At 38.0% G+C, this 27,375-nt stretch overlaps 1 protein-coding gene across 1 annotated transcript in view; it reads left to right on the top strand.

The window, feature by feature from the left end:
- scn1laa (sodium channel, voltage-gated, type I-like, alpha) overlaps positions 1-27,375 on the top strand; it is a gene marked incomplete at its 5' end in the record, with an annotated part of 43,705 nt that overhangs the window by 11,951 nt on the left and 4,379 nt on the right. Inside the window, 14 exons of the mRNA XM_084121345.1 lie at positions 3,451-3,514; positions 3,660-3,801; positions 4,079-4,285; positions 4,514-4,765; positions 9,597-9,962; positions 10,976-11,099; positions 11,621-11,859; positions 12,950-13,126; positions 14,136-14,492; positions 15,926-16,360; positions 19,927-20,059; positions 22,157-22,311; positions 22,604-22,777; positions 23,792-23,914. Coding sequence (XP_083977471.1) covers positions 3,451-3,514; positions 3,660-3,801; positions 4,079-4,285; positions 4,514-4,765; positions 9,597-9,962; positions 10,976-11,099; positions 11,621-11,859; positions 12,950-13,126; positions 14,136-14,492; positions 15,926-16,360; positions 19,927-20,059; positions 22,157-22,311; positions 22,604-22,777; positions 23,792-23,914 — 2,948 coding nt within the window. The remainder of the gene's footprint in view (positions 1-3,450; positions 3,515-3,659; positions 3,802-4,078; positions 4,286-4,513; positions 4,766-9,596; positions 9,963-10,975; positions 11,100-11,620; positions 11,860-12,949; positions 13,127-14,135; positions 14,493-15,925; positions 16,361-19,926; positions 20,060-22,156; positions 22,312-22,603; positions 22,778-23,791; positions 23,915-27,375) is intronic.

Raw genomic sequence — 27,375 nt, 5'->3', positions numbered from 1 at the left:
TTACAGTTATACACTTTTCAGTCCACATAATCATTGTTTCAAACACAAGATTATTGTAATATGTAATGAGATCATTTGGTTTAATCACCGAAACACAAAAGTATGATCTTCTTTCAATTTAGTACTTTTAACAATCAGTTTATTCAACAGCAAACAATACAAGATACATGTTTCAAATCACCATTGTTACTGAAATAATTACAGTAATGCAGGCTACAGTTGCCACATTAGAAGTAATTGAATCCATAATGTTTGTAATAGTATCTATCCAGTGTGTTATTAAAAGGTGTGATGAAAATAATTACAGTAATACAGGCTACAGTTGCCACATTAGAAGTAATTGAATCCATAATGTTTGTAATAGTATCTATCCAGTGTGTTATTAAAAGGTGTGATGAAGCACAGCCACGAGGTTCTGTGCTAACAGAGTTTCCTGGCAATACAGTAAATGATTTCACTCTATACCGTTTGACTGAATCTATACAGTAGTGGACCTTTACAGATGAAGGTTGAGTTACAGTAATGTGGCAGTCTCTACCATGGTAATCTGTTTACAGTATTGCATACATACTGTAATGTAAAATGCCGTATTTGATGCCATCTGTCTCCCTTTTACTGATGCATCTCTGATCAATCTGATGTTTTACAGTCATTGACTGTTTCCTCTCCCTTATACTCTATTCTGCTTTAGAGTATTTTCACAAATGGCAAATTTCTCTGTATCCTTCTCTCTCTCTCTCTCTCTCTCTCTCTCTCTCTCTCTCTCTCTCTCTCTCTCTCTCTCTCTCTCTCTCTCTCTCTCTCTCTCTCTCTCTCTCTCTCTCTCTCTCTCTCTCTCTGTCACACACACACACACACACACACACACACACACACACACACACACGTGTGCACACACTTTGAACATAGTGGTGGTTATTATCTATAAATCACTTATGTAAAAATAATTCATTACATTTGGTTATCCATATCGGAAATTGCAAACAAATTCTATAGAAACTGAATATAGAATCAATATCTATAGAAATCTATAGGTGTCCCAAATGATTCATTGATTAACCATTAAGATCAGTTGGATTAAATAATAGACAAATGTAGTAAACTGAAAAAGAAGAGATGCAAATCAAAAGTTTGATAGTAAGAGCTTTATGAAAGGTGCACGGCAAATAAAGTTATTGTATCCTAATAGAAAGAATCGACTCTGAACCGACAATACAAGTCGTTTTTAATTCAAATCCTACTGATTTACGGTTCTACATCACTAGAAGATATATTTGCGTAACGCCTGCCTATGTTGTATGTTTTCCAGCCCTCGCACGTAATTTTTACTCAGGGATTTGCAAAATGGTTGCTCTTTAAGGCAATAATGTACCTCAAACGTCCTGCTCTCTTCTTTGCGATGGAGATTCAGGTTCTTCCAATGTTTCATCTTCGGACTCACGCTCAGATTGATATGGTAAAAGTCTTTAGTTTACGGTGTACAATCATTGAGCTGTAGGAAGCTTCCGGATGCAGCTGAAGTTCACTTATGTCAATGGGCGTTTTTGTTTCCGACATGTGCTGAAAGCGGTAGACCAATCACAACAGACTGGGCCATCTGGCCAATCAGAGTAGATGTAGCTCACGGAAAGGAGGGATTTGGAGAGATTGATTCATCCATTGAGTTGTTTGAGAATCATTGAAAAATGTGGTGATATGCATTGGATATTATGAGAAAATTAAACAGTTTTTTGACCTTTGATGCATGTAAACCCTAGCCTGGCAAGCCAGACTTACATCAAGATGTTAGGTCTGGCAACTCACCATAGACACGGCTCAATCCGAGGGGCGGGATAAACGGCTGTCTTTCAAATTCCCTCTGCACGCAATAGGACAGCGCTTCAGCCAACCAGAGCGTTTTCCCACCAGCGGAGCTAGTTGATAGATTCAACTTTTGCCATATATGGCCGGCAAAACTACGAACACATCTTCCTTTTTTTAAGAATGACTTAAGTGCCGTTCTTTGCTCTTTTCTCAAAGAAAAACTTAACTCCAAGTCCTCCAGAGTCGCGGCCAAAGCCGATTCGAAAGACTTTGTTTTCAAGTAGCAGGGAACCGTCGCAACTCTGTCGTTATTATGTTAAGCCCGCCCCACCTACTCTATAGACCTTATGCGCCAGAGAAACGAGGGCGCCGCCATCTTTAGATTATTGTCTTTGAACTTCCGTTTTTGCAGTCGCTCTGTATATTTCTATGGTATTGCTGCTCAGGAGTAATTAGCTTTTGAAGTGGATTTACTTAATGTAAAGTTAACGAAAGTTATCATGAGGATTGTAATGTTTAAAGCAGATGTCTTAACAAATGTCAGTAGACCGGGAGGATTTTAAAACGAGCCGTTCATTCATAAATATGCAAGATTGCTGTGAAAATACAGACCGGAAGTCCAAAGACAACGAGCGCAGCGCTGAAAAGGGGCGGGGCTACATAAGGTCTATACACGACGTGATTGGCCTGACCCAATTTAGGTTTTTGCAGCTCGAAAGTCAATGGAGAGTTGCTAGACTACCCTGGCTGCAAAATACATTTTGCTGCCGCTAGGGTGCGTCTAGATTTCTAGGCTATGTAAACCCGTTGTAGGAGACCAGTAAAACAAAATTAAGAGTCTTGAAAATAGCATAATAGGACTTTAAAACATTCAGTTTATTTCCAGGTTTAGATTTCATTTTGAATTCACATTTCAATGCAAGTTATTGCTAATAATACAGGTATTACAAGATCACATAATTCAGGAAGGACTGATAATTTGGATCCTAATCCACACATATTTGTTGAAGAGAGGTTATATGAGTAACATTTTGATCAGGGCCAATAAAAAGCAAATTTAAGAGCGACAGGTCCAATATACTAGTGATCAGTCTGAAAAGGAAATATTGTGTGTGTAAGACAGCCAGCTGTCATCATTCAGCATCATGGATGTTTGCATTACCACCAGCCATGAAAACCCTGTTTGAGAGAAAGAGGAATTCCACCTTGCTCATGGAGGGGAATATGATATCCATTGGCAAGTACTTTAGTGGGATGGGGGAAAGCTATAATGCAGGAGTGAGGTAATCTGGTGCGCTGCTTGCTGATGGGGATGCCTTACACATTCCACTCTCCATTTTATTCTGATATATACTGTACACATCTTACTGGTATTTTGACATTTCCCTCATTTGCTTGGGGTTTGGATCTGTTGTGAACACATCCCATTTGATTCAAAGGGTCAGGAAGAGGGTGGTAAATGGGCAAATAATTATGGGCAAAATGGGCAAAAAATGGACCAATGAAGAATATTAAAATATAAAAAAAATGGTATGAAACAACCTATTATGGACAGAATAAACAATAAATGGAATATAGCACAAAGCAACTAATGCACTTTAGCTTTGTATAAGATCTATTATGAATTATCTCTTCTTTTTACTGTAGGTAACCAATATTTCCTACAAGGAAAGAAAGACGCTCTGATCTGTGGGAAAAACAGTGATGCTGGGTAAGCAACACGTGCAAACAAATCTGGATATCGAATGATTTCAAAAACCTTTTCAGTATCTTTCTTTTCAAAAGTCGTTTGCCAGTATTGCTCATTTTATGTTGTTGAGTTTTTGACAATCAAGTGTCACACATGTGCATTTCAGGCAGTGTCCAGAAGGATTTCTCTGTGTGAAAGCAGGTCCTAATCCAGATTTTGGATACACAAGTTTTGATAGCTTTGGCTGGGCCTTCCTTTCATTATTCAGACTGATGACTCAAGACTACTGGGAGAATCTTTACCAACAGGTAGAGGAAACTGAACTCATATGATTATTTCTTATTTCATGGAACGCAAAAGGTGGTGTTTTGCACAATGTACGAGCTGATTTTTTTCTATATAATAAAAGTGGATTGACAAAAAAATGTGGTATTTTATGATTTTTTTTAATGTCATTTATGGAGCTTGGTAGCTTAAGCCCTCATCCACTGTCACTGTATGGAAAAGAAAATTAATCATACTGGTTTGAACAACATTAATTCCTTCCTGTGTTTCTCCTATACTAATCATGGAATTTTATTACAGACTCTTCGAGCCGCAGGAAAAACCTACATGATTTTTTTCGTGCTGGTCATTTTCTTGGGATCCTTCTACCTGGTGAACCTGATCTTGGCTGTGGTTGCCATGGCATATGACGAACAGAACCAAGCCACTATTGATGAGGCTTTGAAGAAAGAGGAGGAGTTTAACGCCATGCTTGAGCAGATCATGAGACAGGAAGAGGAAGCTCAGGTCTGTTGGGTGTTTACATTTAAACATGGTCTGAAACGCAAGCTTTTTGCATTTTCCTGTAGCTCAAAAAGTAGAGCATGGTGCGTGCAACGCCACGGTCATGGGTTCAATTCCCAGGGAATACTTGAACCTATAAAAATTCTGCCAAATGCATAAATGTAAATGCATGAAACCGTTGCAAACTGTTGCATAAGTGTAATGACGTTCTGTCTTGTGATTGGTTGACAGGCTGCGGCTGAAGCGTCCAAGTGTGATGAGCTCAGTGGAAATAGAACGGACAGTTCCTCGGACGCCTCCAAACTCAGCTCCAAAAGTGCCAAAGAACGACGTAACCACAGGAAAAAGAGACAGCGTCAGGGGGAAGGAGAGAAAGAGGATGATGTGAAGAGAGAGGGAAACGATAGAAAGGCCAGCTTCCGTTTTACAGACGATGGAAAATTTCGGCGCTCACGTGAAAGGACTTGCTCTTCTCCACATCAGGTTAGAAATCATTTGATGTTTGCTATAGGAATAAGGAAATGTCATCAACTTACTTTCTTACAATAAGGAAACACTGATGGATGGATGGATGGATAGATAGATAGATAGATAGATAGATAGATTTTTAATAAATTCAGCATGATCATCAACATCATGATATTCACGATCTCTACCACTTAAAGTATGTTCTCTCCTGCCATTACTTGTCCAGTTGACCTGACACTAAGCCCCGCCCTTTATTTACTCATTTCGTTCACACTTGGCATGTTTGGTTGGATTAAAACAAACCCTGGTGCGATTGCTCTGTTAGTGCGGTTCATTTGAATAAGTGTGAACGCTGCCATCTGAACCCTGGTGTGCACCAAACAAGTGGACTGAGAACCACCTTTTCAGGAATGTGTTGAAGTCTTATTTCAGTCGAACCAAACCAAAGACAACTAAACGAACCAAAAACAGGATGTGACCCTAAAAAGGACAGAATGCAAGAGCAATCCCATATAAGTGCTGATGGGAGTGGAAAGTTCTGCGTGTGATCTTCTGACGACACGCAAATTGAACACAGACGCAACGGATAATTTCCATAATGACCAACGCAATCTACCAAGAGCAGCGGATTTAGCTCCTGATTTAAGACATGCTTTATGAGGGCGGTAAATAATGACGTAAATACCAGTAAATTGAAGAGCGCAAACCTTAGTAAATCACCTTGCATTATTCATTTAAATAATCTCCCATAAATTTTCCGTCTGAAAGGGAAACTCCTAGCCTGGCAAGCCAGACCTACATCAAGATGTTAGGTCTGGCAACTCACCATTGTCAGGGCTCAATCCGAGGGGCGGGATAAACGTCTGTCTTTCAAATTCCCTCTGCACGCAATAGGACAGCGCTACAACCAACCAGAGCGTTTTCCCAACAGCGGAGCTAGTTGATAGATTAAACTTTTGCCGTATTTGGCCGGCAAAACTATGAATGCATCTTCCTGTTTTAAGAATGACTTAAGTGCCGTTCTTTGTTCTTTTCTCAAAGAAAAGCTTAACTCCAAGTCCTCCAGAGTCACGGCCAAAGCCGATTCGAAAGACTGTTCGCCAACAGCAGCTCTTCTTTGTTTTCAAGTAGCAGGACCGTCACAATAGAGGTCTGCGCGGGACTGTTTTTTAAGTCCCGCTCCCGCCCGCTCCCGCTGGGGTTATATCCCGCACCCACCCGTTCCCGCTATATATACACTATTTGTTCACCCGCTGTCTGCTTAGAATAATTTTCTTCCCGACCCGACCATCCCGCTTAATATAGATCTCCCAGAATTTCACATGTAGGCCTACATTTTCACAGAGAAAATAAAAATGTAGTCTGCACAAATTATTATTATTTTTTTTATTCGCCTTGTCAATATACAAAATTTAACATTTTGCTGCAGACAGTAGGGGAAAAAATGTCGCAGCGAAAAAAAAAAAGAAGTGTAGGCTATTATTTTTATTCGTAGCCTATTATCAAAATTCGTAACATTTTGCTGTCAACACAGGAAAAGTGTCAGAGAAAGAAAGAAAATATGACATGTCATTAAGCAAAATATGTAGGCCTTAACCGAACAATATGTAGGGCAGGTCGATAAGATTAAGATTAGGTAAAGCGAAGATATGCTGTTCTTAAAGAACGTCGGCGTCGGGAACGTGATATTGAATGACCGACCGCTCCCGTTCAAATTACACCAGAGTAACCGACCGCTACCGTTTTTTAGTCGGAAATTTAATCCCGCGGCGCAACATATCTGGTCGGGTCCCGCGGGTCCCGCGGGACAGCCGCGGGAATGCAGACCTCTACGTCACAACTCTGTCGTCATTATGTAAAGCCCGCCCACCGACTCTATACACGATTTGATTGGCCTGACTAGAGTTTGGTTTTTCCAGCTCGAAAGTCAACGGAGAGTTGCTAGACTAATAAATAAATTTTGCTGCCGCTAGGGTGCGTCTAGATTTCTAGGCTAGGAAACTCCTACAAATACATTTGCAATAATGTCAGCTTAACAGTTGTTACCATATTTTTGGATCATTACTGTAAAATGAGCAAATTAAATAAAAAATTGCCTTTTAGCCGTCAGTGTCCCGGTATTGGGACACTTGGCAGGTTTTTTTTTTTATTGCTTTTTTTTCCATCATAAGCTTTAGAAATCATCATAAATGATGTACCCAGGGGTGTGGACTCGAGTCGCATGACTTGACTTGGACTCGAGTCCCAAATTTGATGACTTACGATTCGACTTAGACTTTGACAACAATGACTCGCGACTTGACTCGGACTTGAGCCCTGTGAATTGGAAAAACTTGACCTACCTTCTAAAACCACAGATCAGAGTTGTAATCACTGTAGTATAACACTGTATCATTGACGCATGATCACAGCGCTGATTACTGCTTTCGCACTTTTGGCACTGAGCCAGAGAGCGCTTAATAGAGTGCATTCGGCAGCGCTTGTCAGTTGTCATTTATCACACATTCAGACAGGTTTCAACCAAATAATGTTTTTTTTTCAGCCAGAAAAAACACACACACTGATCTCTATTAGTAAGCGGAAATAATAAACCCTTCAAATAATTTTGGGACATGTTTTTTTTTCTTTTCTTTTCTCAACAAACACACATTTTAGCCTATAGGGAACTATAAAGTCTTCTCCCTGTTCACCAGCCACTCACATGTCTTTCGGGAGAAATGGATGGATTTACGTTTTGACAGGCACGTAGCCCCAAAAATTGTCACGTGACGCTTGATACGTCGCCATGGAAATAGGAATGTTCTACAATTACTGTCGCGTTAAAATAATTTAAGCGGGGACTCAATATTTTAAACTTAATGTGTAGCAAATCACGATTAATTAGAATTTTGTTAAGTTTTAAAACTAAAGTTAGTTTTTTTTCTTATTTTCTTATTTTTCTTATTCTTTTATTTTAGGTTCCAAATAATGGCTTAGATATACTCATAGACACATTCTCTCTCACACACATACAAAATGTGTAGCAGTTATTTCTATGAAATGATTTTGCCTTTGTTACTCGGATACCAATAAAAGTGTTTTTTTTTTCACTGCCTTTTCCTTATTTTGTCACACGTAAGAACAATCCCTAAATTGAACTGATATAGATGGGTGCCCTTAATGAAAATTTTATCGCAATCATGAAATTGAACTGCTAAGTCATGAACATATTTTAAAAGCCTTCCTGATATAAATTAGTATACTTTTAATTTACTATAGTAATTAAACACTGAGATACTAATTTGTGCAAAAAGCACTATGACTTGTTTAAGACTTGAAGCTTAAACTCGAGGACTTGCAATTTGACTTGGGACTTGTCTGTCTTGACTCGGGACTTGATTTGAGACTTGAATGCAAAGACTCGAAACTGACTTGTGACTTGCAAAACAATGACTTGGTCCCACCTCTGGATGTACCAGTTGTAAACCTAAACTCAAAATTCATCCCGTGAAAACAGTTTTGAAGTTGGACATTGCTTTACCATGGAAACAGTATTTTACCCTTTTAGCAGGCTCAGTTTTTGTGATACCAACTTCAAATTTGGAACACAACTTGGTTAGCCATATGGCTATTCATTTTTTAGCAATTTTGTATTGTAAAATACTACACTATATGTATATATTATATAAAATAATTTTTTTTTAGTTCAGTACATTTATTTTACAGTAAACTTCTGTAATATTTTTTTTTTTAAACTTTCATTTTTTGATGTGCCTTGACTTCAGCAGTAATCTTTAAAAAGAGACCAACCTTATGTCTGTATTCTAAAGCATTATTGCATTACTTCCATTTAAAGGTCCCCTATTATGCAAAATTCACTTTTGCATGCTGTTTGGACATAAATGTGTGTTGGCAGTGTGTGTACACAACCAGCCAATAGTGCTAAAAATCCACTCACTCCTTTTTTATTAATCCCCATAAATCATCAGCAGTGTCTCCCAACGACCTGTTTTCAGAATGCTGTTTTAGTGACGTCACTAAGCACAGGCCCCGCCCACGAGTGTTGACAGACACTGCCGTTTGAACATAGCCCCGCCCTGATCGAGTTCACAGCTGCTGCACTGACGAGAATGTCTCCCAAGCGTTGTAGGTGTTGTGTGGCTGGATGTATTAATCCACATAGCTCTCTCTATTTACTCCCGAAATCTGAGGCAGCCGCTGAAGACGAGGTGGAATTATTTTGTTTTTAAAGAAAATGCTCCCTCAACTCTACCGAAATTCGTTTATGTACTTGCGCACTTCTTATAACTTACTGTGTTTACTCAGCTCTTATGGTGATTTTCTGAAGTAAAACTGACGCTTCATCTTTTGTGTGATGTACAATAAACTTTATTAAACTCATCAGTATATGTTTGATCATCATTCGGACCTGGTCCGCCCCCTGTGCCGTGCAGCAGCAGCTTATTTGCATTTAAAGGGCACACACTAAAACAGCACGTTTTTCTGAGCCCCAAAAAATGACAATTTAAACATGCTGTAAAAAATGATCTATTGGGTATTTAGAGCTAAAACTTCACATACACACTCTGGGGACATCAGAGACTTATTTTACATCTTGTGGAAAGGGGCATAATACAGGACCTTTAAGTTCAGATCTATGCTCAAAAAGGGAGTGAACACAGAAAAACACACAGAACCTTCATGAACTTGCATTAGAAACGAGCTTGTCTATAAATATATGCCGGACAGTTAAAGCTAAAGTTGAATTGGCAAGTCAAATTATATAGTGGGGTTTAGCGAAGGGTCATTTCTTCAAATGCCTTGATTTGTTTGTCAGTGTGTTTGTAAAGCTTGTTTGTCTCCTCAGTCCCCTCTGAGTTTTCAGGGTTCAATCCTCACCCCACGTCGGGGCAGCAAAGGTAGCGTCTTCAGCTTCCGTGGGCGTCTGCATTCCGAAAACAACTACGCCGACGATGAGCAAAGCATGTTTGAGGACACAGGCAGCCCGAAAGACTCTCTGTTTCCACCCTCTCGATCCGACCGTCTTTACAGTACTCCTAGCAAAAGCAGTCTGACGCCACGTATACTGTTGCCGTCTAACGGAAAAGTGCGGTATGTGGTCGAAAGCAATGGCACGGTGATGGTGTCGGGCGGAGCCTCTTCACCCAACTCCCCCTCAGGAATCCTGATGCCCGAAGTGTCCAAAAAAAGAGCCATGTTTGACGAAACTTGTGTAAGGGAAAGAACTAACAGCGCACGAACGATTTTTATTATAGGCATAATGCTATCTGTGTACTCTTTTGCACTTTTATTGTTTTTGTTTTTTTGCTGGTTTGGGGTAAAAATCTGTAGAATTCTGCAGGATGGATTTAAATATGGTATAAAAAAAAATGCTGCACAATGAAATCATGCAAAATATTTAGAAACAAACATGAACTGGCATGGATGTTCATATATTTTTTCAATGATCCGCATTCTGATTCTGTGGAAATCTGCAGAGATACTTTTAATTCTGTGTGAGCCTGCAAAATCAAGTTGTGAAACCAAATCAATTAATTTGCCAATTATTTGTTCAATTAATGAATTATATAAAAAAGCTTTTTTTCTTTCTTTTCAAAGCATGTTAAAGCATGCATTTAAATTATGTTGTTCTGCATGCATTTAAATGATGTTGTTCCACATAATGTACATTTTTTTATCTATTGTATTGTATAAACATATTTAATGTATGGATGCTTGTTTCCACCACTGAATAAAAACATTTTATCTCACAATTCTGACTTTTTTTTTTCTCAGAATTGTGTGATATAAACTCTCAATTGCGAGAAAAATTGGGAGTAATTCTGTGGTGGAAACAAGCTACCATAATAATGTCTTAATAATATGTACTAAGTTAGATAATAGTGACATACGAAGGCATTCTTAAGGTGGTTAAAATGTAACTAAATAAACTAAATATAAACATTTAAATGAGCCTTTGGCTTTTAAGACCCCAAACAAAAAAAGTTTGAAAGTTTATCATCAAGAACAAGATATAATCAAATTTGGGTTGTCGTTGTTGTTTTTTGTAAAAGCAACATAACTAATATCAATCCGAGATGTTTTACAGGTTGCCTGCATACATTTGAAATGCTAATTTGTCTTAGAAGTTAACCGATGAATGATTAATGTATAGCAAGATAATGCTGCCTAGCAAACAATGTAACATTTGCTTATGTATTTGCTGATGATTGGATCTCTTTACAGTTTGACACAGGTGAAGGATACCGACGTCGATGTGATTCAGGCTTTTCTGTGGCTTTTGACCAATCAGCGAGACAGAGAGCTATGAGTGTAGCGAGTATCAACAACCCTGACCGTAAGGAACCCTAAATGCTGAACACACTTACAAGAAACTGAATGTGAGGCATATTAGTTTGATTTTCTTTTTTTTTTAAAGAAATGGTTCACAATTGTCATCATTTTCTCAACCCAGTGCTGTTAGGACTTTAGGACTTTAACCTGTAGGACTTTAATTCTGCTTTGAATTTTAAGAGTATCTTGACCAATCTTATCAATATAATAAAAAGTGACTCAGATTGTCAAGCTAAATAAGTATCATATGTGTCGTATATGTGGTATTAACTATTGAGGAATAGACTGAAAATGAATGGTTTTTATATTATCATTTTGAAGTCTGACAGCCTCAGTTTTCATTGATTTTCATTATAATGAAAATAGTGGTATGGAAATGTTTCCTTTTTGTTTTTCACAGAAGAAAGGTGAACTATACTTTTGATAAAGTGCTTATTTGCTTATTAGTATTCAGTTTGTCCAAATGATGCTGAAATACCTACTAGTTTTACGTACAGCTTTCAGATTGTCGTCTACCTTTTTTATTTAACATGGCAGCGTGGGAGGTCTGGAAACAGAAGTGTGTGGAGCGCTGGTTCGACTTTGCAGAGAATTATCTGATCTGGGATTGCAGTCCCACATGGCTGAGGATAAAGAGGATCGTCCACATGGTTGTGATGGACCCCTTTGCAGATCTGATTATCACCATTTGCATCGTGATAAACACAATATTCATGGCCATGGAGTGTCACCCTATGAACGATGCTTATACTAATATGCTTAGTACTGGCAACGTGGTAAGAACATTTATAGCAGCGTTTGAAATTAAATACTAAATCTTAAATGATTTTGACTTCTAAGAAAGCCATTTTATATAATATTTTATAATGGTCAGTTAATCAACAAATGTAATGATTTTATTACAAATTTAGTCAGTGGACAGCTCTACTTTTGTAAAATACTTGTTCAATTGAAAAGTTTGGTAATACTTTACGATAAGGTCGCATTGGTTTATGTTAGTTGATGCATTAACTAAACTTTAATAATTATTAATACATTTGTTACAGTATTTATTAATCTTTGTAATAAAACAGCTATTCATTGTTAGCTCATGTTCACTCAGGTCCATTAAATAATATTAACAGAGACAACTTTTGATTATAATAATGTATTAGTAAATGTTGAAATTAACATGAAGTAAGATTAATAAAAGATTTAGAAGTATTTTTCATTGAAGTAATAAATTAGCCCCCAAGTCTTAAAGGAACACAGCACATTTCCTTGATTATTACGCATGAATGAAAGTATAGTTCCTAGCCATATTGGCCTAGAAAATCGCAACTTTTCATTTTCTGTCGGTCTTAGTACATGATGTAACTACAGAAGAGCAAGTTTTAAATAGGAAAAATATAGAAACTCTTTGGTCATTTTTTTGAGAGAGATGCTAACGGTCTAATCAGATTCAATGATCTATGCTAAGCTATGCTAAAAGTGCTACCGCCAGACCCGGAGATCGGCTGAATAGATTTGAAAACGGTAAAACTCAGCTGTTTCACTCTAGGGGAGTTGGAAAATGAGCCTATTTTCCAAAAAAAATAATAATAATTGGAGTATTCCTTTAAGACTAGTCCCAGACTAAAATGCATGTTTTAACTGAAAGTAACTTGCACTGACATACCTTAAAATATGTCAGTGCCATTGTTTTGTCTCAAGGTGCACATCAGTAATGCTTTTTCAAAGGCACATTTACAAAAGCTACTTAAATGCCCTAAATGAACTAAAGCCTAATCCTGGTTTAATCTAAGCCCTGTCTGTGAAATCAGGCCTAGAAGTAATTTAGCAAACAGTTGTGAAGTTTTACCAAAAGTTTTATCTCCTTGCTTACAGGTTTTCATAGGCATCTTTACTGCAGAAATGATATTGAAGATAATTGCCTTGGACCCATACACTTACTTTCAGGAAGGCTGGAATATCTTCGACAGCATCATAGTCACACTGAGTCTTCTGGAACTTTGTTTGCAAAACGTACTGCCTGGAATGGGTCTTCTTAGGCCGTTCCGACTGGTAAGAGTATCCTGCTGTCATGCATTATACCCAATGACCTAGAAAGCATATAAATGCAACATAGGTGCGCTCCTAAAGGGGTCATGACATGAGAAATCAAATTTGGCTTGATCTTTTGACATATAAGAGGTCTTTGTAGCATTAAAACATCCTGCAAGTTTCATAGCTTAAAAGTCCTCATTGTAAACAAAACATTTATTTAATCAAACTCCAAAACGGCTCGTTTTGATATTGCGGGATCTGCAATGTCACACTTGCAAACACATTTACATATGCCCGCCTCCAGAGAAACAAATAGTTATACATCCTCACACCATAGACCCGCCCACTGGCATTCAGTCGCCAGTTTAATTTGGATAACACTCACACACAATAGCAAAGGGGTGTTGATACTGTCTACTATGCAATGACGTTGGCCAATCATAACAGTGGCTGTTTACTGACAAGCCTTAAAGGAGACGCCCCTTAAAAACTGATCATTTAATTTTTTTTTGTATAGTAACAGTATAGTGAACCTCAAGGAACATATTCAAATAATAAAAGCATTAAGAATGACCCCCTTAATCTTAGGCTTGATTTTTAAGTTACTATGTGTAAATGCTGCCTTCTAAGACCATCTCTTGTTCAAAATAGTTTATTTAAAATTGGTCAAAAATACAATAAAATTGTAATATTTTGTAAAATATTATAACAAATAAATGCAGACCCCAAAGTTTTGAATGGTATAAAACACTAAATAAATTTAAAATAATACACTAAAAACTAAAATCAGTCATTTTGAATTGAACATGTTCATCACAGCATTGTGATGTGCAGCATTGTGCAGTTTGTCAATATAATTGAGATTTGACAGTTATTAAATTAAAGAGGATCTTTAAGTTAGCATTAGATGACGGCAAAGGTAATCTAAATGTAAAAATAGAAGAATTTATCATATCGACCAATATTGATACATTTTGGAAAAAAATCTATGGACCATACTAATTTTCTATGCCACTTATTGTCACAGCTGAGGGTCTTCAAACTAGCTAAGTCCTGGCCGACTCTGAACATGCTAATCAAGATCATTGGCAACTCACTGGGCGCCTTGAGCAACCTGACGCTTGTGCTAGCCATCATCGTCTTCATCTTCGCTGTGGTGGGAACGCAACTGTTCGGGAATAAATACCGTGACTGTGTGTGTAAGATTTCTGAGGATTGCACGCTTCCTCGCTGGCACATGACCGATTTCTTCCACTCGTTCCTGATCGTCTTCAGGGTGTTGTGCGGGGAGTGGATCGAGACCATGTGGGACTGCATGCAAGTGGCAGGGGAGCCTTTGTGCTTAACTGTGTTCATGATGGTCATGGTGATCGGAAATCTGGTGGTATGTATAGTTCACCTCAATTAATTAGCATTAAAATAACCTTGGACCTCATTTATAAAGATGTGCATACATTGATCCTGAATGTGAATATTATATTATATTATATTATATTATATTATATTATATTATACCGAAAACTTTATATTTGAAAGCCGATAACCGATATATTGGCCACTAAATCTAAATCCAATTTTTATATAATTTTTGAGTGCCTGATTACAAAAACAAAAGTCTCACCATTAAAAGCTATTTCCCAAGCACACAATTATAATGTTCTCATTATAATTTTATGTCACCTATATGACAGATTTTGCGCTGCGCATGTTGCACTGAAATGTATTTTCCTTATTTGAAGTGATTCCAATCATATTTCAAGCAATTCAAAACCATCATGGCGAACAGTGCACATCTGAAGTGTCTCAACTAAAGGAAAAAATCCATTGTTTATCGACTCTATCGGCCAAATTTTCTTATCGGGCTGATAAAGATAACATCAAAAAATGTATATATTGTGCATTCCAAATATGCTCCGAGGGGCGGTTCAGCGAAAAGAGGAGGCGTGTTCCGGCGCAAACGTTCCCTGGTGCTATTTTGCAGTTTCAGAAAACAATTCCGCCACAGACCAGGAGAAACCTAGTCTAAAGTCAGTGGCCGTTATTCAGATGCTATTTTAAGGGCGCATGCTTGGCCATAATGTAGCGTTTGCAAAACGTGCATACACTTTCCTTCTCTCATCTACACAGACGCAGCAGTTTTCATTTTTGCAAACCATACATTATTACAAGGAAAAATATTCCACATGAGGGAAATCATTGTTGTGTCCATGAAGATGTGAAAAAATAGGCATAAATCTAGCTTACACATTTACCAAAATTATTATGCGCCTGTTTAACCGAAGCTAATTTGGGTGGGTTTCTCCATCCCTATACAATGTCACTTCTCTGTCTTTTATGGCCCTGACGAGAACATCGGTCTCCTCGGCTGTGAACTGCTCCTGGCGCGCGCCTGGCCAATCCGCCGTTATAATAGCAATCCGCCATGTAACAAGCGGGCCTGCTCTTAAAGGGAATGTGAGATGTCGCTCTGATTGTTTTATTTCACGTTACGCCCAAACCACACCTATGAATAATGAAGCTACTTCAGACCAACACATTTTTGATTTGCATCGGGCGCAAGAGTCATTTATCCCTCTGGTATAATAGCAACACTGCCCAAGATCCGCCCACAAAGTTACTTGCGTTTCGCTTTTGAAACTTGCGTTTCAGATCGTTAAAATAGTACCTAATGTAAATTCAATTGATCAATCCATGGTATTTTAGAATCAAATTTAATTGTACATGGAGTTTAATAAATGAGGCCCCTGAGGTGTGTGAAGTTGTTCTGAACTTCAGTTCAACTTAGTTGGCTTCTTCCTAATTTTGCCTTTCCTCTAGGTTCTGAACCTGTTCCTCGCTCTGCTGCTCAGTTCCTTCAGTTCCGAAAATCTCACGGCCAATGACGATGAGGTCGAAAAGAACAACCTGCAGATAGCGGTTGGTCGAATCAAGAGAGGCTTCGCTGTGGTTAAGTCCTGCCTGCACAGTTTCTTCCAGAGCAGCTGTATAAAGAGGAGGAAGCAGAAAAAGAAAACTCTAGATGGGAACATGGTCACGATGAACTGCAAGGGAATAGATGATAAATCCAACCACACCACACTAGAGCTGGTTAATGGCACTGGAGGACAAGATGTGGATAGTGACTCTGAGAATTTTATCAGCAACCCGAGCTTGACCATCAGTGTCCCGATGGCTGCCGAGGAGTCGGATTTTGAGTGTCTCAACACCGAGGATTTCAGCAGTCTTTCTTCAGACCTAGAGGAAGATAAAGAGGTGCGGTTGCAGTTTGAAATTATTTGACATTTTTTTCCAAAGACCTCAGGATGTTTTAAAGAAAACTAATTGAGCAGGGGGAGATGGGTGGATGTGAAGATTTTAGTGCAGATCAAACCCCCCTTTACACCTGCCATTAGCATATGTTTGGTATGGTCACCGTGATTTTGCCAAGTAAGACATGTTCCTGGATCAACATATTTTGTTGATCCTGGAATAACATTCCTGTCCCATTTAGTGCTTACCCTATCCCTATCCCTACGCCTAAACCTAACCCTACCCATAACTTTTCCCTAAAATCAGAGGGAAATGACAGGTGAATAACACTGATGTTGAAGCACCTCACGATGGTTCTAAGGCTAAACTTGACTGTAAACTCGTCCCTCAAATCTGATTGGTTGATTGGAAAGTTGTTCCAGGATCAACAAAGATATTGATCCAGGAACATGTGGTACTTGGTGAAATCACGTTCACCTGTTTGGTCTCTTTGATTTCCTTCATTCATATGCATCTCTAATATGATCGATTAGAGATTCAAGCACAGTCACTTGAGCAAAATCCAAAATGCCACTTATATACATTACTGTTCAAAACTTTGGGGTCAGTTTGAACATCTCTTATGCTCACCAAGGCTGCACTCTTTTGAACAAAAATACAGAAAAAACAGCAATATTGCGAAATGTTATTACAATTTAAACTCACTGTTTCCTACTTAAATACATTTGAAAATGTAATATATTCCTGTGATGCAAAGCTGAATTTTCAGCATCATTACTCATGATCCTTCGGAAGTCATACTAATATACTGATTTGCTGCTCAAGAAACATTCCATTATCATTATTTAAAATAGATGCTGCTTAATATTTTTGTGGAAACCGTGATGCATTTTGTTTTCAGGATTTGTTGATGAATAGAAAGTACCAAAGAACAGCATTTATTTGAAAGAGAAATATTTTGTAACATTATGAATGTGTTTACTGTCACTTTTGATCAGTTTAATGTGAACTTGCTGAATAAACATATTTATTTCTTACTGACAACAAACTTTGAACAGCAGTGTATTATGTGAGAGGTTGCATTAACAGAATAATTTCTGTTATTTGCTGCATTTTAAAAACATTGATGATAATTCAGAGTATGATTTTGCATTTCCCTTCTCTATGAATTTACTGTCAGTGTTGGATGTTAATAGGGATTAGAAGAGAAGAGGAAAATGGGAGAGAAATAAGAGAAACCATATATCAAGTCATAACTCAATAAAAGAGTTTGATAAATAATGGGATATCGTTGATTTAAATCTAGACCACCTTCAAATGCTTGTTCGATCACAATTTATCTTGGGTGCATTTACTCCTGGCTTTTGATGCAGTCAGTTGTGATCCAAACATGATCCAGTCACTGAAAACCATATGTGTCTGGTCTGTTTGCTGTACAAGTTGTTTTCCAACAGCGCTTTCATTAGTGCGCACACAAGTCCCCTTGAAATAGCCTAGTGGTTGTGGACTGTGCAGTGAATTTTGTATGCAATGCATATGACAGTATAATGTACTTCTTTTGGACCTCGATCAGGGTAGATGCCATATTTAATTTGAGGTGAATAAAAATGAGGCTATAAGGGATAGATGTCACTACAGTTGTGATGGCTAAGTTTAAGGTCCTAGTTCTTGTCTAATTATCTGCTGAAATATTTTTGGAAAGATGTTGTAGCATTCCTGTAACTCAAAATATAGAGCATGATTCTGGTAAGTGGGTTTGATATGGAGGGTACTTTAAATCCCTTTGTATAAAAGCGTCTACTGAAGGTAAATGTACAGGACAGTACAAAGGGAGGAATACTTCAATAACATTGCAAATGATGTCGAACCAATCCTTTGGTGTAGATATTGTCATGTACATGGCCCCCAAAAATGATAGCTTTCTGATTGTTTCACTTGATTTCTCACTGGTGTAATCGTGGTCAAGTTCCTCTCCGGTTGGGTTAATTGCAATGAGTGCATTGTGGATTACGTCAACATGTTGCCCGACGACCCATTATGGAAGAGAGGTCAGGGAATATCAGTCTTCAGATCGCATTATCTGCCATTTAAGTGCTGAGTGTGAATGTTAGCCTCATGATAACATGCTCATTTGCTTCCTGTTGGGAATCGAGGATGTGGCGGTCTGTGGTTTTGGCATAAAACGGTTTTAAACTGGTCATTTGTACGGCAAGCTCTTTGAAATTGCCCAAAAAGGTCTACCGCTTTAGTTTTGTGAAGGGTGATATGCTTTCAATTGAAACTCAAAAAAAAAAAAAAAATCGAATGAGCTGACTATTTAGGCAGCATTGTAAGGAATCATAGGCATACACATGGTTGAATAAGGGCAGTATTATTCCCATTATGCAACAGGCTCAGTGAGCTGGTGGACAAAGCTTTATTATAATTATAATAAAACAATATTTTTAATAATAAAATATATTTTTGTTTTATGAATTTACTAAAAAGTTCAATATCCAAGTAAAAAATCCCAATTGTGTGAGCTATATATTTTCTGTGTATTGTACCGTTAGCTTAGAAAAATTTGTTCTTCTGTGCCGTTTGCATGAGAAACGTGAAGGAGAGTGTTTTAGATCATCACTTGCTGGTTGCATTTGAGTTTTAGCATGATAAAGCAGACAGAAAGGCTGCTCACTACATTTTGGCCCAGAGCCATGATCGCTGATTGATGGTCTTCAAGACATCAACAGATGATTCTGTATTATTGCTTCTATTGATTTATCCTGATTTATCTATTGAGTTTGACCAATGTTTTTTCCTCCAGACAAGACGGAGAGTGTTTTTTCTTGGTTGTGTGTCTCGCACCTTTTAACAGCATTGTATGTACATACATTTGTACATATGAGAATGTACATACACAGCTCTACACAGCTACATATTTTCAGAATATGTCATGGTTAATTGGACAAGTACAATAATGCATTCAGTCTATGGAATGGGTGCATTTTCCAAAAATTATCTGACGAAAAAAATCAGATTTTTTTTTTTAATTTGCACTGTGCCATATCAAGCTAAAAGTATATACATGTAATTTGGGATATAATTAGGCCTTAAGAAAGGTAACATGATTTCTACAAATATCCACTTTACAATAATCAGTTTTACTTTATTTTAATTTTCATCAGTGATAACGAGAAGACAGAAACGAGAGACAAAATGTACTATATAAACCATTCAGGACAGACCTACTATGAGCTCAGAGATTGAGTGATTGTATGTGTGTCTGTAGTCAATGTGATTTCAACTTCAAGTTTCAATGCTTGTATATTTTGCATTAAACTTTAAATGTATAGTATTGTGTACTATGATTTATCTCAGAGCTTGGTTCATGGCTTATACGTTTTTTGGAAATGCCAACTAGATAAAGTCAATCATATACTTGATAAAGGGTTTTATCCAAGGCATCTCACTAAGCAAATCTTACTTCTCAGGCTTGTCTCTGTGACTCAGCTGAAATGAAACCGTGTGCACATGTATCATCTCCTCTGCGGTTGCTATAGTAATGTGTGTGTGTGTGTGTGCTCTTGCAGAAGCTGTCTGACATGGCTCCCAGCTCTTCAGAGGGCAGCACGGTGGACCTCAGACACATCGTTAAAGAAGGAGAAGATGATTTGGACTTTGAACTTGAGGAATCTACAGAACCAGAAGCTTGTTTCACAACAGGTGATTCAGCTAATGTATTTGTTCACTATAATAAGACTGTTGTAAAATGTGTTCTTCAGTCTTCAACTCTAACAAAAAATTTTTTTGTTAGAAACAGTGGGAAATACCATGATATTTACAGTACCCCCTCCTTTTTTTCTTTTTTTTTCTTTTTAAGTTATACTTTTTATCAGCAATCTGTTTCAAATAGACATTTTTATTGTGCATTTTCGAAAAGCAGGCTCATTTCGAGAGCTGTGGGATTGGCAGAGGGTTATTAACAAAACAGTTAAGCCCAAAGTATAATTCGTCTGTCTGCGTTAGGTGACAGTCTGTACACTGCTAGTGATGTCATTTTCATAATTTGGTCCGCATGCCAAAAGCATGCGCAAGGTGAATGTTGTGAAAGAAGAGTCCACTACGTCAGTGGTTCCCAACCAAGTCCTGGCCTGTGTCTGAAATCGCCCCCTATACCCTTAAATAGGCCACTATTGGAGGGAACAGCCATTTGTAATGGTGCTGATTCAACTCATTAGATCCTTAGTATAGACTTCAAGACCTCAGATTGGGTCTGTCAGATAAGAGAGACATCAAAAATAGCCTCAATTACTTATGCCTACATTACTCCACTAATATAGTCTGCTCCAGGACCAGGGTTGGGATCCACTGCACTGCACAAGTGGCAATATGCAGTTGTGATGGATAGTCGAACAAGAGTGCGGAAAGAGTGATACTAAACAATGTTCAGGTATACTTAGAAAGCTGTGCAGACACGACTGTGTCCGAGACTTTCAGTTTTTCCCCTCCTTTTGGCCTAAAACATTGTCATTGTCATCCATTTTGTTGACTACAAACACAGAGGGTTTTTCTCTCTGTTCATATTTATGATTATTTGCAGCATTTAGCCACTGCATACAATTCTCTGGATCCTTCACCGGAAACCGAAAATAACTCACTCCCGTTAAACGTTTGCTCTTTGAATTTTTGCTCTCGGGAATAAAACAAGTCCATACCATTGTGACTTAAAGTTTGCTAAGAAGTATTTCCTACTAGAGCAAGGCACTATTTGACTCTGCTCAAGCATATCCATAGCAGACTGGAAGGAGTGGCCTTGGGTGGCAAAATACCCAGTGCATTATGGTTGTTGAAATTGTCCTACCCATTTGGCAAAAGGGTTGACAAACCTTTAGAAGAACAGTTTACAACCAAATAAATGCTTTTGGTCTTTATTTTTAGTCCTATACAGTATATATATATATATATTTTTGTGTGTAAATGTAAACCTGAGGGAACTGACTTTTTAAAGTCCACTGTAGTCAATAATTATATCCATTCAAACTCATCTTTGATCAACAAAATGACATATTTACATGTTTTTTCCCGTGAAAAGAATTTCTTCTGGCCTTAAAACAGCTTAAATGTAACTCTACACTCTTGCTTAATTTAGTATATGCAGATTCATGAATATGCTAATTAGCCCCGCCTCCACTCACCCACACCAGCTCAGAGATCCACTCGGTAAACTCACTATAAGGTAAACACTGCACAACGGGAACACTGCATTACAACGTCGGACACATAACGGCGGTAGTTAATATGGTAAGCCTTTTGCTTGACTACGTTATAAAACAGCTAATAATGTGTTGCTAATGTGACACAAACCATGTTCCCCTTTCGCAATCTCAGAGTCAGACAGCTGCCTTCTAACAATCAGCATCCTTAGAAACCCCATCCCAGAACGTCAGTGGAGAAAGGCATATAGTTCATCATAACATCTTAATACAATATACTGCTAAATCTACCCAATTTTTCATATCAACAGAAAAATATACCGGGATAACCTGGCTTCTCTTGAGACTCCACTGCTTCACAGTGGTCATAATTAATGCTATGCTAAAGCCCGCCGGCACATTGACGTGATTGGCTACAAGGTAGTTTGTGACGTGAGAAACACCAGCGATTTCAAACTGCGTTTTTGAAACTGTCTTTAGATCATTCCAATGGTGTTGGATTATGAATTTGCACATGATTTTTAGTCTTAAATCAAGACTTTACTTAGTTTGTAAGTAAAAATGAAAGATTTTGAAAATTGAAAAAGTAATTCGATTTGGTTTTCAGGGTGCGTCCGAAGGTTCCGGTGCTGCCAGGTGGATGCTGAAAAGGGCATATGGAAGAAGTGGTGGCTGCTGAGACAGACATGCTATAACATTGTGGAGCACAGCTGGTTTGAGACCTTCATCGTCTTCATGATCCTGCTTAGCAGTGGCGCTCTGGTAAGGGGAAATACATTTGCTTGTCTGTGAGACATGTTGCTAAACTAATGACAACAATCTAAGAAGTAGAATTAATACAGAGCACATTTTTATTAGCAACTTTTTTTTAAATATAAATGCTTTTTGGTATTGAATACATTTTATGCTCATTCATAATCAACATTTTTCTCATTTTGTCCACTATCTTGGATGGATTTTTTTTTTCCACTCAGCTTGTTGCTATGTATACTAGTTTAATTCTAATTCTTTATTTCCTTGCATCAAATTTTAACATCTTACATATGTTTTTCAGGCTTTTGAGGACATTTACCTTGAAACAAGAAAAAACGTAAAGACCATACTGGAATTTGCTGATAAAGTTTTCACCTACATCTTCATTCTTGAGATGCTGCTGAAATGGGTCGCATATGGATTTGCCAAATACTTCACCAATCTTTGGTGCTGGCTGGATTTTATTATTGTTGATGTAGGTTCAGCTTTTGAATTAATCAAAACTCAAATAATGAAAATTCTGCAACATTCTTTCACCCTCATGTCATTTCAAATCTGTATGACTGACTTTCTCCCATGGACCAGAATGCTCTTCTTCATAATGTGTTATTTTAGTGAGATACTTTTATAGATTTTAATAATATTTTGAACTTATTTTTATTTGCATATTTTAAATTTTAAAACACATTTATATACATGTGTGACCCTGGACCAAAAAAAGCATGATCTCACGACCAATTCGTACGAGTGATAAAAAGGTGGCTAATTCGTATGAATTCGTACGACCACACTCGTACGAATTTGTACGATTTGTCTAAACCCACGTGATGGGTAGGTTTAGGGGCGGGGTCAGGGGGTCATTCAGGGGTCATTCGTATGAATTGATACAAATTGGGCAATTCGTAAAATATGTACGATTTTGCAAAAATCATACTAATTCGTACGAGTGAGGTCGTATGAATTCGTACGAATTGCAGATCACGCGCAGAACTCTCCACTCCCAACGCCGCTTTTTTGGAATTGTGCTCTCTCGCTAATTTGCCCTGTTTAGTAAATCTGGCCCTATTACTCTCTGCGCCATGCAGATCGCATTTAGCTCAGATTTTGTCTGCGAGCTTGCAGCATTTGCATGAGTCCTTTTGTGAATTGGGTGCTAAAACAACGCAGACAGCAGGTGCAAATCAACGACATCAAATCATTTTTTAGTAATTTCCCCCCAGTGGTTATAAAAGCACCATTAGCAAGAGAGCATCAGTGAACTGTGTGAGAGCTGAGAATGAGCGACTTGAAATGATCGTTTTTGTGTGTGTTATCCATGTGGGTGCTTGTGACTTAGAGTTCATGCTGTTTGATTGGGTGAGCAAATTGATCATTTGTACATTTGAAAGGCCATTTTTCCCATAAGACACCACAGGGAGGTAGAGATCAGAGCAGGAATAGATGTAAGCATGCCTGCTTTTCTCCTAATTACCTCTGTTTATGTGTGTAGGTCTCTCTGATCAGCCTGGTGGCCAACGCCCTGCAGTATTCAGAGCTGGGCGCCATCAAAACTCTCCGAACACTCAGAGCCTTCCGACCTCTCCGAGCTCTCTCGCGCTTTGAGGGAATGAGGGTAAAATCTCTTAATGTGGCCTTTATTGTTAAACTGATAATATAGAGGACTTCATTCAATCAAAAGCTATGTTCACCCTGTCAGTTTTTGGGATTGACAACCGCATTTGCTTACCTAATGTCCCATTCAAACCGAAACTTACTGTAACATCTCGAATAACTGTCTGTATGAACGTGCAACGAGAGTCAAGCACGTATTTTCTTACCAGTAATCATAGCAAAAGCTATCAACGTAATATCCAAGATGACAATGTAAATAAAACTGAAAAGTTTTATGACTTCTGAGACGACAAGAGTGCAATTGAGCCGTGAGCTCATCCATCAAATCCTCATTAACCGACAGAAGCTTTTATATCTGGGTGGAGAGCGGAGCATTTGAGTCGCTCATACAGACATTTTTCGAGAATTTGAACAGTTGTAAACTCAGAGTTAACTGATTTTTATTTTTTTACAAAATTTAAAACCCTGATTTGACAGCATGCAGCCTTTTTTGATAATGTTTTATAACGTTTTTGGAGTTGTCACCGCTTAAATCCAGTCTGGTGAATGGAAATAAATGAAAATAGAAGTAACATAAATACAGCACTTGAAAAATGTTCTGGCAAAAGTGCATAAAGATTTAAAGAGCCAAGCTCATGATTGGTTGTCTGTTGCACTTTAGTTTAAGTTGACAACATCCTTTAAAAATTACAACTAGTGTGACAATTCTTTTTCAGTAGTTTTGGGTTGATAAGAGGTGATGTATCTGAATGAAGTCCTCAGCAGATCAGCTCATTAAAGTCAACATGAAACTGACATAGGACAAGCAGTGTTATTGATTTTCCCCAAACTTTTTTAGGAAACTGCAGGGGGTTTGTAAGTTGATGAAAGGCTAATAATTATTAACATATTTAAATGTAATATTCAAATAAGTAAATCATTTAAAAAATAGAAATAAGAAAAAGATCAAATATTTTATTTAGTTTCATGCATTGCATTTATGCATAGTATCCAAAGAGACATTGGACAATCAAACCCATGACCCTGGTGTTGCTAACGTCATGCTTTACTTATGCGACCATTAACCGGCATCAGAGAAACCACAAACATGCTGAAATATTAACTGACGAAAAAGTTTCGCTTTAGCATAATGTGCACATAATCCTTTCCAATAAGACCATAAACATGCATTAAGTAAATGGAATTTAGTTGGATTTAATGTTGACTTTAAGAGCGAAGAGAGAAATGTGTTTCTGTTGTACAGTAAATCATCCCTGTGGCTTTTCCCTCTGTCTCCTCCTCTGACCGTTCCAGCTAAACATGTGTCACAGCATGAGTCCCCGATAATCCTGATCAATAAGCACAAGACTCACATCAACCTGCTTACCATCGGTTTAAGCTCCCCATTTTAGACGATGCAGATAAAAAGGTGGATTTGTGTGGGTTCAGGTGAATTTATCACTGAGATGATTGTCAAACAGTGACCTGACTTTTATCTAAGCTTGGTTACTGTTACACAGCATCCCAGAGGAATTAAGTGGAGATTTTTGTGTGATTTTTCAGTAAAAGGTGCTTAGAAAGTGGGACAAATTGATAGACATTACCTCATCTTCAAAAAGCTGAACACGGTGTGTTTTATGAGGCTGCCGGGAGCTTGAAACCATTGCAAATCAAGAGACATTTAGCATCCAGACACTCAGTAATGTTCCTATGCAGTTCATAGTAATATTAATACATTTCTATGTTTGATTTTAAGGACATCGCCACTATGGATGCAATGTAAAATCTGCTGTAATGTGTGAGATGGGGTCGGTACTGAGATGTAATCCTGTGTCTGGTCACCATTTGTGGTGTTTTACTAAACAATTCCAAGCTGTGATTTGCAAGCAATGATAGGGAGCATTGACGTGCAGCTTTATGTAATAAGCTCAGGAGGTCGATTGTGCTGCTATTGACCAAACGCTTGCGTACGCTTTCCACATAAATGTGATGTTGCGATGGCTTCCCCTCACGTGGCAATCACTGATCTCTCCTCTCCACTCTTTGCTCTGTTTGTATCGACAGTGTCTAGAAATACACCATGCATCCGGTTGTGTTATTGCTGCTGAGTGCCTTTAACATGTGCTTTAATTTCTTTTTGTGTTTGTTCGTTTACAGTAAACAAATACTGTGGCTTCACGGTACTTCTTAAAGGTCATGCTTTTTCATGCCAAACTGTCAGGGTTGTGCGTCGTTCAGAATTGAATTGAGAGGCATTTAGATCGCAGTTCGGTTCCTGAAATTGAATTGAGGTATCGTACAAAGGATGCAGAATATCAACGGAGCCCATTGTTGAATTCTGAACTTTGCACAACCCTTCGAACTGCAAAACCTAACCAGTGAGTGCACAGATCGACGTGCAATGATAACTTTCCCTCTCCATTCCTCTTCCTTCTTTCCCAGATTCTCCCCTCATGTGTTTTTCGTTGTTGTAATTGCCGGATATAATAATGTGTTCCGGTTGTTGTTGTTATTGCTAACCATTATGCATTGGGAAGTTTCTTATTACACTCGTGTGTTTTCCTCTCTTTGCCAAAACCGAGTCAACAGAATTAAAACAGGATGCACTTTGTTTTACAGGTGAATCAGGCCTGTAATAAGGCTGGGTAATATGGCTAAAAAGTTACATGTCGATTTTTCAGCCTTTTGCATTTACATTTACATTTATGCATTTGGCAGACGCTTTTATCCAAAGCGACTTACATCGCATAGAGGTGGACAGTAACAAAGTACATTTACTTGAGTACTTAAGTACACTTTTTGAGTATCTGTACTTTACTTGAGTATTATTTTTCTGGAAACTTTTTACTTAAACTTCACTACATTTGAAAGACAAATATCATACTTTTTACTCCACTACAATTCTCCTTGATTAGAAAGTAGTAACGTCAGTCAGGGGATGATTTTAGTTGCAGGGCTTGCATTTTGGTTGCAATTTTTCAAATGAGAGTCGGGTTGACGTCAGAACCCGACAGACTTTGGATTTTGGTCGGAAATGAGAGTCGGGTTGACGTCAGAACCCGACTGATGTTGGTTTCTGAGATCAACCCAATTTTCATTTTCAACCACAATGCAATGTCTGTCCAACGTTGGAGATTAATGTCAATCTGGCGTTGGATTCTGACATCATCAACCTGATTTTCATTTTCAACGTTGGGTTTGGTCTTCTAAATGCGAATTTTGTCATTGTTTTGGTGCACACTAGTTTATAGATAACAGTAAGGCTAACATATTCACACTAAAAGCCAAAAAACTTTAAATAGGGCACTATTTGAGGGAACAGCCCTTTGGGTGTCCGAAACCATTATGGACGTTATTGAGTGACTTATTCAATCTCACATTCAATCCCACTACTGGAACTGTGTTCTAGAAATACATTTGATATTAATATGAGGGTAGGCATGCATAGATTCAGAGGCATAAGGTACTGTAAGTATTACATAC

Source organism: Abramis brama (assembly GCF_963993115.1).
Source record: "Abramis brama genome assembly, chromosome: 8".
Classification (NCBI taxonomy): Eukaryota; Metazoa; Chordata; class Actinopteri; order Cypriniformes; family Leuciscidae; genus Abramis; species Abramis brama.
Note: the sequence above shows the minus strand (reverse complement) of the source record. Positions and strands in the feature narration are given on the sequence as shown.